We start from the raw sequence: 15,448 nt of genomic DNA on the forward strand, positions 1-15,448 counted from the left end.
TTTCCTGCTGCTCTGGTGCCATTTTTTTTGTCAGCGAGCTTTCTTCTTCCCAGCGATCCCAGCCAATCAGAGCGCACTATATGATGACATCAATGAAGGCAAACAAAGCCAATGTGTTGCCCTTAGTTTAAATTGGTGTGGGGAGCGGTAGGAATCTCCCTGTTGCCAAGGCAACCATGCTGCCTCAGCATCAGGGATGCTCCTTGTCCTTCTATGCAGTAGTTTCACTGTAGTTCAGGATGGTAAGTCAGGGAGGGTCTTGGAGGCATATCTGAATGTGGATGTTCTCTGAGCCCATTACCATACTTTCAATGGGATGTGCATTTGAATATTATGTGAAACTAGAATGGGATTTGAGCTAGGAAGCATATCCATCCCACCAACAGTGAATATTTTTGCCACCATATAAGCCCCCCAGTCAATGAAAAGGGAGGTGGCTTCTGGGGGTATGCATGTGGAAATGTTAGCACTTTGGCTCAGCTTTAAGGAAAATAATATAATATTAAGAGATATCTCTGAACAGCAGACAGACAAACCTTGGAGAAATTGATTAGTTCATTTTTAGACTTGGAAGAACAGGTAAGAATTAGGACTGTTTTTAGATTACAATCAAGATATGCAGGCAAAGATGAAAGACCTAGAGAAATTTTAATCAAACGTTATAACAGTGAACTGAAGAGATAAATTCTTACAGGCTTTATGGCAAACCCATAACATCCCTATTTATCAGCAAAAGTTCAAGCGCTCTCAGATTTTTAAAAATCAGAAACATTAAAGAAATGTAGAGCTTTCATATTTGTTACTACAAAATCAGGTACTGATGAGTTTTTCCATTTAAATTAATTATTTGCACCTCAGAAAAAATTAGCCTCTTTTGGGGGGAACATTTAAAGAAATCTAATAATCCCGAGAGCAAAACTGTACAATGCTTATGTGTAATGAGAAAAAATTGATAGCAGTTATAACCTGTATATCGTGTGGTACAGTTCTGCACAAAAGATAATTATATTAGGCTCTAATGTACTCGCAGATTGTTTTATTTGACTGGAATGCCTCACATGTAGATGGTGATGTCTGATTCTTTGTCCAGCTGGAGAATAAATTTTGGTTTGTAACGTAGTGTAAATATTTTTTTTTAAGTATGTACATGGGTATAGGAGCAAGGATCTTGATAATTCAAATATATGGCTCCTTTGCACTCACCTAAGAAGGTGTTGGAAATGTATTCAGAGACCTGGTTTCCGGAGCGGCTCATTTCAGAGAGGTGGGTTAATTCACGGTTCAGCATTCTTTTGAACTGTCAGAGAGAGAGAGAGGGAGAGGAAGGAGAGAGTTAATATGCATTTGCTGTCATATATACTGGTGGAAATAGATGTGTGCAAATGTGCACATGAATGCATAATCCTCACTGAAGAGGTGATTGTGTGTGGCTGTACAAGTCTTCCAAAAGGCACAAGGGTAATCTCATAGAGTGCCTCGTTTTGTGTGTGCACGGAAACGTAGGTTCTGAAAGCGAGAATTACTGCAAGCTGGTGCTTGTAGGTGGACACGTAACACGCATGCTACATCTTGTTGCTCCAGTGCAGTGGAGCCTAGGGATATTTGGGTTTCTAAGTGAGAAGATCAGCAGTGGAAAATAAGTGTATTTACCACTACCAAGCGTCTCCTACTTTCTTACTGTGCAGGCTGCAGCTGGGTTCAACTGGTTTAGCCAGCACCCCTTGTGAACTGAGTGTGCACACCCTAAAATACATACGGGAGCTAGGGATGGACGAAAGTCCCTTACCTGTTCTCGGAGCTGGCTTCGCGGTGTGGGGGGGAGGCGCTTCGGTTCTCCCCCCGAAGTTCAGGCAAGGGGGGGAGGCGCCCCGCCTCGCCCGGCCGAAATTCAGGCCGGGGGGGAGGCACCCCATCCCTCGCTGGCGAAATTCAGGCCGGGTAGGAGCGCCCGTCTACCCGGCCGCGAAAAACAACAACAACAACAACACACACACACACACCCGTGATAGGCTACGTAACGATTTACGTAGCCTATCACGGCTAGATTTCCAAAGTCAGCCGTGATAGGCTACATAAATTGTCACGTAGCCTATCACGGGTGACTTTGAAAAAAAAAAAGCGCGTACGCAAATGGTGGCGCCCATGGGGCGCCGCCATTTGCGCTCCTTATTTTGGCACGTCTAGTCTACGTAAAGATTTACGTAGACTACGGCGCAAATAAGGGCAACGCAAATAGCGTTCCCTTATTTTCGCCGTAGTCTACGTAAATCTTTACGTAGACTAGACATGCCAAAATAAGGAATGCAAATGGCGGCGCCCCATGGGCACCGCCATTTGCGTACGCGCTTTTTTTTTATTTTTTCCAAAGTCACCTGTGATAGGCTACGTGATGATTTATGTAGCCTATCACGGCTGACTTTGGAAATCCAGCCGTGATAGGCTACGTAAATCGTTACATAGCCTATCACGGGTGTGTGTTTGTTTTTTTTACTTTACTTTTTTTTTTTTGCAATGGCGGCGGCAGCCGGTCAGGAGACCAGCCGCCCCCCCCCCCCACCGAAACGCCGCCAGGACCCACCGCCGAGAGGGACATTCACCGAAGGTAAGTCCCATCCGGGGGGGGGGGGGCGGGCGGAGAATTTCCCCAACACTTTCGGGGGGCCGAATGCATTGGCGCTCGGCCTCCCGAAGATTCGTGGAGAAATTCTCCGCCAACCCTAACGGGAGCCCTTCATAACGCATGGGGATTCCACTGCCAAAAGAGGATTCCATAATAGAAATGCAGGGTTTTATTCAGCAAACAAATTTACATGGAAAAGGTTTCTCTCAAGGCAGGAAGCTTGAAAACCAATGCTCTAGTGACATGCACTTCTGTGAGATGCATATGCATTTTAATGTGCGTACAAGTATATTGGGATTCAAACTTCTCCTGACATGGAGATGCAGTTGTACAAATGTGGAGGTAGAGTGTCTCAACTGCACAAGTGTGGTTGGGTATGCATATAATGCTTTGCTATACTATCATGAGAACACACACACACTTCCATTAACACAAGTTGTCTGCTGTACCTGTGAGCATCTTTTGCTGCTGTTTTCAGGATAAAAAGGTAAAGGTGTCCCCAACCAGTCGTGTCTGACTCTAGGGTGCGGTGCTCATCCCCATAGGTGTGAGCTTTAGTGCAAGTGCAACCCAGAGGATGGAAATCTGCCTTGTGAGCATGCATGGACTCTCTAAACAAACACCTGAGCTCCAAGAGAGCTTCACTGGTGGAGCCCAAATCCATTGCTGTCCAGGAACACCATTTACAGAGGACAAGCTGAAATCTTACATGCAATGACTAAGGAATAAGCTCCATGGAGCATAAACATAGAGGATTGTGCTAGAAGAGGCTCTCCGGGCTGCAGACCATCTTTGCTTTGCTCTCTGGCCCAGAGAGGCTGCACTAGGTGGTTTTTGGTACCTTCCTACAGAAATGGGAGGGCACTGGACCCCACAACATCACCAAAACTAGGGTTGTCGTTAATGAATAACTTTGAGTTGGATATAAATTTGGTGAAATGCCATGGGGGGAGGATGTTTGCAGGCATGAGATGGATTCCCCATGTGGTTTGCATAGGTCCTCAACCCATCATTGTTCTTCAGTCCTACACTGACTGTCCCACTTCATGGCTTTCTGCCCATACATCTCTGCTGCTGCTACATCCTGACTCATCCTGGCTCCTCTGTTTATTTTATATTAAATGCCTGTCCAAAACTTCCAGTTGGCTTCCAGTCCTCTTCTTCGACTGCCCCCCCCCAACACAGCTTTCCTGAAGAACCCCTTTGTGTGTGTGGCTCTAAGGCAGAACAGTCCCTCCAAAGTTGCTGGCTTTGCTTTCCCTCCAATTCTTCCCAATCCCCTTATGTAGAACCTTGCAAAGAACAGACCCTATATGACCCAGTACCCTTTTTCCTCCTGTGTGTCCCATAACAATTTGTTTCTTCTTTGTGGTTTGCAAGTCCATACAGCCACCTCTCTCTCCTTATAGAAGGTGCCTTGTTGTTCACCGGGTTTCCAGATGAAATCTCTGCTCTTGCCAGGGCCCACATTGTCTCTTGTGCCAGATGGTCTCCCTTTCCCCTCTCAAAAAAAAACACAGATGAAGGGAGGTGCAATACTCAATTCCCATCATTCCCATGGAGCATGGCCAGCCTCCATGAAATTCATAACCTTTTCTCTATGTCTGAGCTTGCCCCGGCTCTGGCCTGAAACTGCTGAGCCATCCCAGTCCCTCCGAGGGACATTTTGACAGTTCTTCCACACTGCTGTTCTCCCAGACCACCATTACAAACAACAACTTCCAACACAACAAGAGAAGCACCATTCCTGGGTCAGTTCAGGTGCCATAGGAATGCTAACCTGGAATCCAAAGAGTGGACAATTCCCAATGTGTTCTATAGAAGTGGGACAGGCAAGGCGACTTGAGCTGGTACGGGACGGGTGGATGCAGCAAATGGTGAGAGGTTTTTATCCCCAGGGTAGAAAGAAAGTGAGGTGGGCTCATTGGACATCAAAAATTGGGCATCAAGAAAGTGGGGTGGGTTCATTGGGCATAAGGATTTTTTTTTGAGGGGGGGGTGGGGAACAAAGTCTGGCAGCCCCGCAGTAGACCAACTTCTTTTTACCTGATGTAGAACCCCTGGGCCTAAACTCCATCCCATTTCTTGCAGCTGGTGGCAAAGAACTCGGCACCAAGTATTTGGGGCGAAGGGAGGACTGGCTCACTTTCCCAGTTCTGTGTCTGACATTGCTCTCTCATTTTAAAACCCACTTTGTCCTTGAGAAAACTCCCGGATGCTGCTCCCTGGCAGAAGGGTTGAGGTGACTCATCGGCTCGTCAGCCGAGACGGGTAATGCTACAGACTGCCTCGCCGCAGCAGCCTTGGGGAGAAACAGAAGGGAAAAGCCACCTTCCGGGCGGAGGGAGAGTTTGGGCTTCCACGGTGCTGCTTCAGCTGCTCTTGATTAAGGGGCACGATGGCATTATGCGGAAACGCGATCCAATGGCCCACACTTCTCTGTACCAGCACAACAAACTTCTTCCTCTGCCTGGACTCACCCAAGCACACAGCTGCAGCTCTGCAGACACTCTTGCCCTGCCCCTGCCAGTCCCACACGTTCTCCGTTGCAGCAGTCCACATGGAACGTCTGGCCCTGACGCCATGCATTTCTATTTCCTGCCCATTTCCCCAACTCAAAATTGGCCTTTCTTTACAGCAGCCTCCCCCAAGTGGGTGACCTCCCGATGTATTAGACTACAGCTCTTGGCACCCCCAGCCAGCCATGCTGGGATCTGTGGTCCAACCTATCTGGAGGGCACTGGGTTGGGGAAGGCTGCCTTATGGGGTGGTTGTGATGTCGACACACTGCTCAGGGCTCGTTGGAGGAAGGGCAGAATGCAACATTAACAAAATGAGTAGATGTATGAATGATGGAAATTGCTCCTTATATATGTGAGAGGAGAGCAGTTCTTATGGAAGTCAGCACAGCAAAGAGACAGGTACTAGCAGCATATCTGGGGAAAATGTGCCTACACAGTTCTTAAGGGGCAGTCTGGGGGGCATGCTGGTTTTGATTTCCAGAGAGCACGTGCCGCAAGCCAGGCTGGTTCTCCACAAGCCCCATGGCTGATGAAGATGACTATGCAACTTGCCCACTAGCCTCCTAGTGGCAGTATATGGAGGGAGAGGGTTGAAGGGAAAAGAGTACCCACCTGCTTCCAAGATACTTCCCACACCACTCGTTGCCCGCTACAGTAACCAACTAGAAGAATGAGGCATCTGCTGTCTAGGCATGCACTCAGCCTAAGAGTTAACCTACTCTGAGGGTGTCATGTGTTCTTTCTGTATAAGCGAACCTGGCTGGAAACAATACATCAAGCCTGGAACAGAGTCAGTTGAACGTAAGCTTCAACCAGGTCTTGCCTTGAAGCAGGTACATTGAAGAGCCACCACTGGACAGAGCTGGAAAGTGCTTTGGGAGACAGACTTCCATGCAACTGGGCTCTTGATCTCAATGCACTTCTGAGTGTACCTGCAAACAGCTGCCACTGGAACTGCTACATCTACAACCCACCTTCTACCGTTTGCCAGATTCATCTACCCAATTCCTTATTATTATTTGTTAGCAAACCACCCATCATTATAGCAGGCAGGACACTCTGTTTCTTAGCCATACTTGGGAATATTGGGAATTGGACTATCTATTTTCGTGGGCTCCAAGATCACCGCAGACAGTGACTGTAGCCATGAAATTAAAAGACGCTTGCTCCTTGGGAGGAAAGCTATGGCAAACCTAGACAGCATAGTAAGAAGCAGAGACATCACCTTGCCGACAAAGGTCCGTCTAATCAAAGCTATGGTTTTCCCAGTAGTAATGTATGGCTGTGAGAGCTGGACTATAAGGAAGGCTGAGCGCTGAAGAATTGATGCTTTCGAACTGTGGTGCTGGAGAAGACTCTTACGAGTCCCCTGGACTGCAAGGAGGTCAAATCAGTCCATCCTAAAGGAAATCAACCCTGACTGCTCATTGGAAGGTCAGATACTGAAGCTGAAGCTCCAATATTTTGGCCACCTAATGCGAAGAGAAAACTCTCTGGAAAAGACCCTGATGCTGGGAAGGACTGAAGGCAAAAGGAGAGGGGGACGGCAGAGGATGAGATGGCTAGATAGCATCACTGATGCAATGAATATGGACTTGAGCACGCTCCGGGAGAGAGCGCAGGACAGGAAGGCCTGGCGTGCTATGGTCCATGGGGTCACGAAGAGTCGGATATGACTGAACGACTGAACAACAACAACAACATACCAGCCTTCCCCAAACTGGAGGTCTCCAGATGTTTTGGCTCACAACTCCCAGCATTCCTAACCATTGGCCATTCTGGCTGGGGCTGACAGGGGTTAAAGTCCAAAACATTTGGAGGACATGAAGTTGGGTAAGGCTAATATCTACATACTGTAGATCCCAGGGGTGGACAACTTGTGGTCCTCCAGATGTTCTGACCTACTCGTCAGCTCTAGCCAGCATAGTCAATGGTGAGAGATGATGGGAGTCGTAGGCCAAAACATCTGGAGGGTCACAAGTTGCCCACTCCTGATGCACGTGCGCATGCACACACATTCTGCTCCTAAGACTCAAGCCTATTAATTTAACACAATCCCGTATCTTAACTCTTCTGTAAGCCACTATGATTCCCATTTTGGGAGTAGGGAGTGGAGGCAGTGAGAGAGAGACATACGGGCAGATCAAAGGCCGAGCTGGGACTTGAACCATAACACTTTTCCACAAGCCTGAAAGTACATCCCTTCTCCCACATCCCCTCTCCTACCAAATATATTTTACACTGCTGGTCTCGTTAAGATAATTTCATGAACTTAGTGCTTCTGGGCCACCTTCCTGTTGTTGGTTTGCTTGTGTGAAGGACAGAAATGTAGTTTAAAATGCATGCTTTTATTAGTGTTTTTTTCAATTAATTGATAGCCATGCAGGAAGCTAGATTTTAAATCATACTTCCACCTTTGCATGCGTCACCTCTGAGAAGAAGTGTTCTATCTGAAGCGTATTTTTAGTTTACCACCTGTGTGTCAATATTTAAACCAGCAAAAGCATAACTTGTGAATAGTGGTGAATGTGGAGTAACTGAAGCCAGGGAAGATTCCCAAGTGATAATTCAAAGTGCTTCAAAATACACGTTTGGCCTTAGCCTCCTGTACAGCATGATTGCTCTGTGTCATGGGAACAAAGGCCAATATGACATCACCACTGCCAAGTTCCTGCTGCTGTGGGAATAACCTTTTTTGGTGGGGGGAGATTTTTTTTTCTGTCAAGGGCTGCATTCCCTCAGGGATAATCTGTCAGGGGTGCATGCCAGTAGCGGGCAGGAGCAGAGCCATAAGCAGGCAGGGCGGTCCTTTTTCTGCCAGCCCCCTTTTCTCCCTCTGTTTCTGCTACTCACCTCTTTCTCCCTCTCTCCCTCTCCCACCCCCTCTCCTTCTCTCTGCCCCCACCCAGCAGATTGCCAGGGGAGAAAGAGATCACTCATACCAGAGGTCTGTACTGATGGCTGGCAAAGGGCTTTTGAAATTAGGCCGAGGGTTACAAGTTGCTCACTGCTGCCTTAGGGAACTGACCATCATGACGGCGGACACAAAAGAAGCATATGGAGTGGGGCGGGGGCAGGAAGAGGGTACATCCCAGTAGGAAGAAGGGTATCTTGTATTCCACTCCCACATCTGCTGTGGATTCCCCAACCACATCTTTTTCTCTCCAACATGAGGACCCACTGCATGCAAAGTCAGAAAGAGAATCTTTTATGCTTGATCCTACAGTCTCATCCCAAAGTTGGGCATGACCCACAGGGTTCCAGTTGTTTCCTAGCCCAGTCTCCTTTAGAATTGGAGTCCTGTTCCTCTGGTGTAACCACCACACATGCCCCCAAATGACATGCCTCCAACCACTGCCACTACATCTGGGGTGTTGAACCTCTTTCAACCTGAGGGCCAAATGCAATTTTGCTCTCAGAGGCCACACTCTAGTGGTGGGCCAAAGGCAAAAAGGGTGGGACTAAAGCCTATTTTGGCTTAAAGCTCTTACCGCCAGTACCTCAACCTTAGGAGAGGCATTTTAACTTTTTAGAATAGGGAAACTGCTGAGAAGCCACCAAACAATCAGTATTTGGGAGAAATGGAGTGAGGTCAGGGGAAGGTGCTGTGACCATCTGGGGAGCCGGATTTGCACTGCTGGCCTGAAGTTCAACACCCTTACACACTGTACTGTCCTTACCAAAATGGTAAAGAGAAATTTTACCACAGAACCACACCTGATTAGAAAACTGCAGAAGCAGAGGTGAGCTGGAGTAGGGTTCACTTGTGGGCAGGACACTTTGACAACAGGCTTTCCACTCCATTGAATTCACACCATGACAAGATTACCACTTGTTAAATGATCAGTGGTAGCCATCTCATGGCCTAGTGCTCCCAAACAGCAGACAAGTCAAACTGTGTCAGGGTTGTATCACTTCAGATTGCACATGATGGAATGCTTCCCTACAGCAAAAACCACAAAGAAGAAACTCATGGACACAGAAAGCTAGCACGGCAAGGAGAAAGGTTCTAGCCTATCCTTCTCCCTGACCTGCTAGTTTTCTATGTGCAGAGTATTTCTCCCTCTGTGTGGGGAAGCATCCCATCTTGCACACTCCCATCTGTAGTCTGACGTGGTACCGTCCAAAGACACAGGCTTGCATCTCAGCTGCTGATTGTGAGAACTTGGCCTAGATCCCACTGTCTTTCCAGAGGCAGGAACTGAGCTATTAGCACAGTTCATCTTCAAGAGTGAGTGGGTGGTGGAGCGGATATCAGTGGGGGTAGTGTTAGTGGATTTCCAGCGTGACTGCAAGTTTTCACAATTAAAGGTTGAGTTCTCCGGGCAGTGGGGAAGGGGGGAGGGAATTATCCTTCAGCAGGATACGAACTTAAACCAGTAAAGCACAGAGTTCTTGTCCCATTTCTGTTTTAGGGGATTCAGGCTCGCCTGAGGCATTTCACCACCCAAAGTGGTTACATCCTGGAGTGCCCCGTGATCCCTTGCAATGTCACAGAGCGTGGTAGGCCCCAGCTTTTTCCATACTACACCTAACAGTCCATTTATTTTCTCACTGTTCATCTGTCCCAAACATCTTCCTCTCCTTTGATTATACTTTGGTTTCCTCCCTAAAGCTATCTCCCCACAATCTCTCCCCTCTCCTGCTTTCCATAGCCCATTTCCTCAAAAGCTGCATGTAGTGGAACCACAACGGAGGGGAGGGGGAACGAGAGTCGTGAAAGGGGGGAGCAGAAGTGGCATCCTCGTCATCCCTGGCAGCCAATCAGCTATGCCTCAGAGCTATCTCCATAGCAACAAGAGTCTCCTTAGCAACTGCCCCCATCTTCGGAGCAGAGGACTGGGCTCTGGGAAACCCTCCATAAGAGGACAGAGTCCCTTGGATTTAACCCATTCTCTCCTGAGACTGGAAGCACATATACCCTTACTGATCTTTGGGGGAAATTGTCTCCCCATAGCCCCAAATTCTGTGAGATAGGCAATGACAAATATCCCCATAATCTGTGGCAGGAGAAGAAAAGCCTACGCGCCCCCCCCAAAGCTCTTTCCACCTAGATAGGATTAACTCCAGCCTCTCTTTTACCTTCTGCTCTACATTGACCACATCTGCCCCATCCACCTACTTTCAGGCAGGTTTATGGTATGGCAAGCAGGCCAGGTGGCAGCATCACACTTCTCCTTCCCTCCCCACTATTTGCCTTTCAAAGAGGGTTAGGCCCCACACACAGTACTTTGGTAAATCCTGGACAAAAGCAGGCAACACAGTTAGGGCTGGCTCTTGGTCTGAGGAGGCTCTCAGCAAAGTGTGCTCCTGTTCCAGTGCTTTCCCCTGACCCCCAGGTTTATATGGCAGCAGCAGCAGCAGCTTTGATGCTCCAAGACGTGGTGGGAAACTTAAAATGGTAGCTTGTAGCTGCTCAGGAAGAAAGGCCCAGGGTAAACATCAGTGCCAGTGGGCCCTGATGGGGCACCCTTGCCCTTGTACCTCTCTAGGGGTGGCATGTGCCGACACCAGACCTTAATTATTATTATATTATTATATTTATTTATATCCCGCCTTTTTCCCAATACTGGGACTCAAGCGGTACAAGTGTCTAAGGCGCCCAAAGATTGGCCATCTTTGAATATACCAAGCTAAATGCCAGTGTGTGTGCTGGTCTTGTCCCCCTGCCACTTCTTGTTTAGAAAGGACAACCCTGTCTTTTTACAACTTGCTCAACTCAGATGTGAGGCACTGACAGAAGACTGAAGTACTGAATACCTAAACCAGTAGCTACACTTCACAAAACAAGAAGAAAGGTCACAGGTCAGGATCATATCGGAGAACATCAAGAAATAACTGGATGATCTGAATTAATCAAAATCAGCTGGGTTAGGCAGCATTGTATCCAAGGATCTCCAGAGGCAGTGGGTTGTGGGCACTCTTAAAGGGTGGCTGAGTGGGAGACAGATCTAAGTCATAAGGCACCATCTACCAAGAAGGGGCTCCTGCACAAGCATTGCTAAAATGAACAGGAGGTGCGCCATAGCAGTGCTCTTGCACGTGTCCCACTCATGTCAATGACGTTTGCACAGGTAGATGTCCTGGCAGATTGTATTCCATATTAATTGGCCCGGATTGGTAGGGGGGAACTAACGTTTGGGTTTTCCACCTCTGCCATACCAAAATGTTTACTGTGCAGATCTCAGAAATCATCACTAACATAATTGAAAATCCATGAAAAATATTTGTGGCCCTACAGGACTACAGAAAAGCAAATGCAGCACCTATCTTTTAAAAAGAGGAGAAGACAACACATGGAATTATGGACCTGCAAGATTCAGTGCTGGAAAGACAGTAGTATGTTTGTAAACATTTAGAAGAGAATTTAGTATTGGCAATCAATAGGATTTTGTAACAAGTTCCAAACCAACTTAGCCTTCTTTCTTTGAAAAATTAACTGATTGTGTAAGTACAAGGAACCTAGTTGATATCATATAATTAGGCAAGGCTTGTAGAACCTAATCCCTCATGACATCCTTGTAAGGAAGTTTGGGAGATATGAATGAGAAGACAGTTGAGTAAAATGAATATGCAAATTGGTGAAGAAATCACACATGGATAAGGATCAGATCAGAATGAGGTTCAGTATTAGCATTTTGCAGTACTGCTATCAAACCTGTGCATGACACAAAATTGTGAGGGACTGCAAACATCCTAGAGCAGCCTTCGTAAACCTGGTGCCCTCCAGATGTTTTGGACTACAACTCCCAGGATTCCTGACCATTGGCCATGCCGACTGGAGTTAATGGGAGTTTAAATGAAGTCTAAAACATCTGGGGGGCACCAGATTGGGGAAGGCTGGCTTAGAAGATAGGTTACAAATTGAAAGTGATCTCAAAAACTGGGTAGCAGCAACAAAAAAAACTTCTTCAAGGACAAACATAAAGTGTTCCACATAATAATGAAAGACAAAATGCACCATTTTAATAATGATATTTGGCTAGGGAGCAACACTTCTGATAAGGTTTTAAGAATTACAGTTGATAACAAATTGAACATGAATTGAACTATCAAGGCAAAGGGTAGGATTAGGCTAGTTTTCTCACTGACAATGCTACATGAAGGATGTTTCTTTTGTGGAAGAGTATTCAAATATGAAACCTCACCTCCCATTAAGTCTGAAGTAACATAATCCAGAAAAAGGTTTTATTATTTGATTCTGCTGAAAGTATAAATGGGTCCAAAGCAATGTTTTGTGAGGTAGAAAGTGTCAATATCATTTTAGGTTCCAATAATAAGAGTTATTTCCAAGATCTGTGAAGCACTAATACTACTGTTTTCAATGCTGGTAAGATTTTATTTGAAGGTCCATGATCTGGGCCCAATTCAAGAAGGTTACTGACAAGCCAGAAAGGATTCAAAGGCAAAATCTACAAGCAAAGGCTGAAAGAACAGGAGTTGTTCAGCACACAGAAAAGAAAATTAAACAAGGTAAGATTAGAAATTGTTTCTCAATACCAGAAAGAAATATGAGTGATGAGTTGTGGACCTTTGTCACGCAGGGATGGAACAAGCAGCAACAGTTTCAGAGTGATGGAAGGTAGATTATGGTTGCAATCCTAAACACACTTTTACTGGGGAGTAAACCCCATTGAACTCAATTAGACCTCTGTGGAAACATGTTTAGGATTGCACTCTTATGGAGTTAACCAGATGGTCAATTGAAAGCATATCCCTATCACATTTTAGCTTTGGGGGGAAGTATAGCCCTGATTCAAAGCCAATAGCACAATATACTATCTACAAGTAATGGATGGGGGTGAAGTGTGGTGAAGGGAGGAGCTGTACTGCTACTTTCCCCACCCCAAAGGTTAGATTATGTGCACTCCAGCACACAAAAGGGGCAAACTGTTCAGAAGGGACTTGCAAGGGTGTTCAAATGGGCAAGTCTCAAAGTCAAAGTGTGGGAGACATCCCCTTTCCGTTTCACCTCAGCAGGAAGTTTCAAAGGCAAGTCTGAACTCTAGTTGCCTTATGTGTGTAAGAGAGAAATAAATTGATAAGAGGCTTCTCCACACGGATCTCTTCAGCTTTGCTTTTGATGCAAGTCCCCTCTTTGCAGGTGGAGTGGTGCTTAAGATCAGAACAAATGCATGGGGGCAGTTATGTCATTAAACACATCACCAGCATTATGTAACATGTGCCCGTAACACTTGTGCAGCTACATTACAGACAGCATTTCAAAACGCAATGATGGTGAGCAAATGAATCACAATTTCCTAGTATATTACTCTTTCCCAGTATACTGTAGTTTAAGGGCTGGGAAAAGAAAATTGAGAAACAATATTTGGATCCTGAGCAACAATGATGTTTTTGTTGCCCTATAAAATGACCATTGGGAAAGGCCTATAAAGTAAACATAGAAAATGCTGCCTCTCTGTAGGCACAATTCAGCAGTACAATAAGCTGCTGCTCTGTCTGTGCGTTGGTGTATATATACAACATACACATATAAAATAGCTTCTTTGGAGACAAGAGCTGTGATGCACAGCTGTGATGCCCTACACATACGTGGCCACTTTCTGCAATCACGGTCAGCCGGGAATGCTAGAAGTATCAAGGGTATTTCTCCCCTCTCACGAGTATTGCCACAGGCAGCATAGCAAGCCACCTGTGAAAAGGACATCACTTCTGTTGGCCCAATACCAGTCCTTGTAAACCGGGGTGCAGAGCCTCTTTCAGCCTGAGGGCCAAATTCCATTTCAGAGACGTTCTCAGGGGCCACATTCCAGTGATGGGAGGGGCCAGAGGCAAAAGGGGCAGGGCCAAAATAAAAAATGCTTAAAGCTCTTACTGCCAGTAGCTAAGACTTAGGAGTGGTATTTCAACCTTTTAGAATGGGGAAAAACTGCATAAAAGCCAGGAAACCACCAAACTATCAGTTGTTGGGGGAAAGGGGCATGGCCTTCTGGGGACCTCTAGAGGGCTGGATCTGGCCCTGCCCTGCCTCCCAGCCAGGCCTGAGGTTCTGCACCCCTGCTGTAAGGTGTAGGGACTAGCATTCTGCATGGATCAGGACAGGCTGATGTACCTGGCACATCTAGGTTTGCAGGGACAGGAAGAGCTAAAACTGCATTCAGGATCCCTGCAATATGAGCCACAGGGACAGCCAGCCCAAAATGTTTTGCTGGCCTGGGCACCTAAGCCAATAACGTAACTCCCAAATGTCATCCTCTGTCACTTGGAAATGTGTTCAGTGTACAAGATCCTGCTTGAGGGCAAGGGGGTTGGATTAGGTGATCTGCTGGGAACCACAGTTTCCCAGTTTGGTGTCCTGCAAGTACAGTGGATTATCTTTCAATTTTCTGAAGAGCAATGGCTGTCACAGGAAGGAACTATTTATGAATACATACTGGTCCCTAGACACCTGTGGACATGGGGTCACATGTACAGCCTTCTATCAGATCCCCAAACTCTGGCTGGACAGATACAGAAGAATAACCTGTGTCAACTCAGACTTTTGAGTAGTCTCTAATATTGGTGTGATCCACCATCAGAAAAGAGAATGATCTGAGCTTAGTTTCAGCCCACCCTCTGTCAAGCTGGGCCTGCAGTGGGAAGACAAAGTCATTAGCAGTGTGCAACTGCATGACAGGTTCACTCTCCCAGAGCCAGAATCCCACAGAGTGATTGTCTGACAATGCTAAGAACCAGGAGTCAGGAGCAGTCCAGCCAGCAGCCAGCTGGGTGCCCAAAGTTAAGTTCTTTGAAGGCTGTGTGCTCCCCTGCTCAAGAGCCATAGTATACATCCTTCGTATTAAAAGAGGCTAACAGCAGTACAGCTATCTCCCCTGCAACAATACTATTCTCTCCCCTCCCCACCTCCCACCCCCATCATGCTGCTGCTGGGGTCAAGAGTGACTAAACTGCAAAAACATATAAGTGGCTGGGTCCTGTCTTTTGCTAATTAGTTAGAAAGTCCTGCAGTCTCCCCCTTTACCGACACAATGTCTCCCCTTCTCTTTTCCTAATCTTTCAGAATATCTACATACAGACATGCATAGAGAGCCCTCCCCCAACACCTCCGCCGGAACTGGGGGAACGTCAACAAAACATGGCTGCTTTCTGCAAAGGCTCCTCACCCAACGAATGTGCCTTGCTCACTGTGGAAGGAGTCAAGTAACAGACACACAGACATTTCACCCCATAGATAGGCATATATGGCTAGATAGGAGCAGAGAGTCAGAGCTCCCAGAAAGAACTGGAGAGCATACAGCCTGTGCGTTAGGCTCTGCAGTTTGGTGCTGCACACAGCAAATTAGGT

General features: G+C 46.7%; 1 protein-coding gene across 1 annotated transcript in view; it reads right to left on the reverse strand.

Annotated features, from left to right (window-relative positions):
• PDE4A (phosphodiesterase 4A) overlaps nt 1-15,448 on the reverse strand; it is a 121,237-nt gene that overhangs the window by 25,357 nt on the left and 80,432 nt on the right. Inside the window, 1 exon segment of the mRNA XM_084835863.1 lies at nt 1,204-1,297. Coding sequence (XP_084691989.1) covers nt 1,204-1,297 — 94 coding nt within the window.

The sequence above is a fragment of the Heloderma suspectum genome, chromosome 2, assembly GCF_057233095.1.
Source record: "Heloderma suspectum isolate Gila_16-S chromosome 2, 16-S_ref, whole genome shotgun sequence".
Classification (NCBI taxonomy): Eukaryota; Metazoa; Chordata; class Lepidosauria; order Squamata; family Helodermatidae; genus Heloderma; species Heloderma suspectum.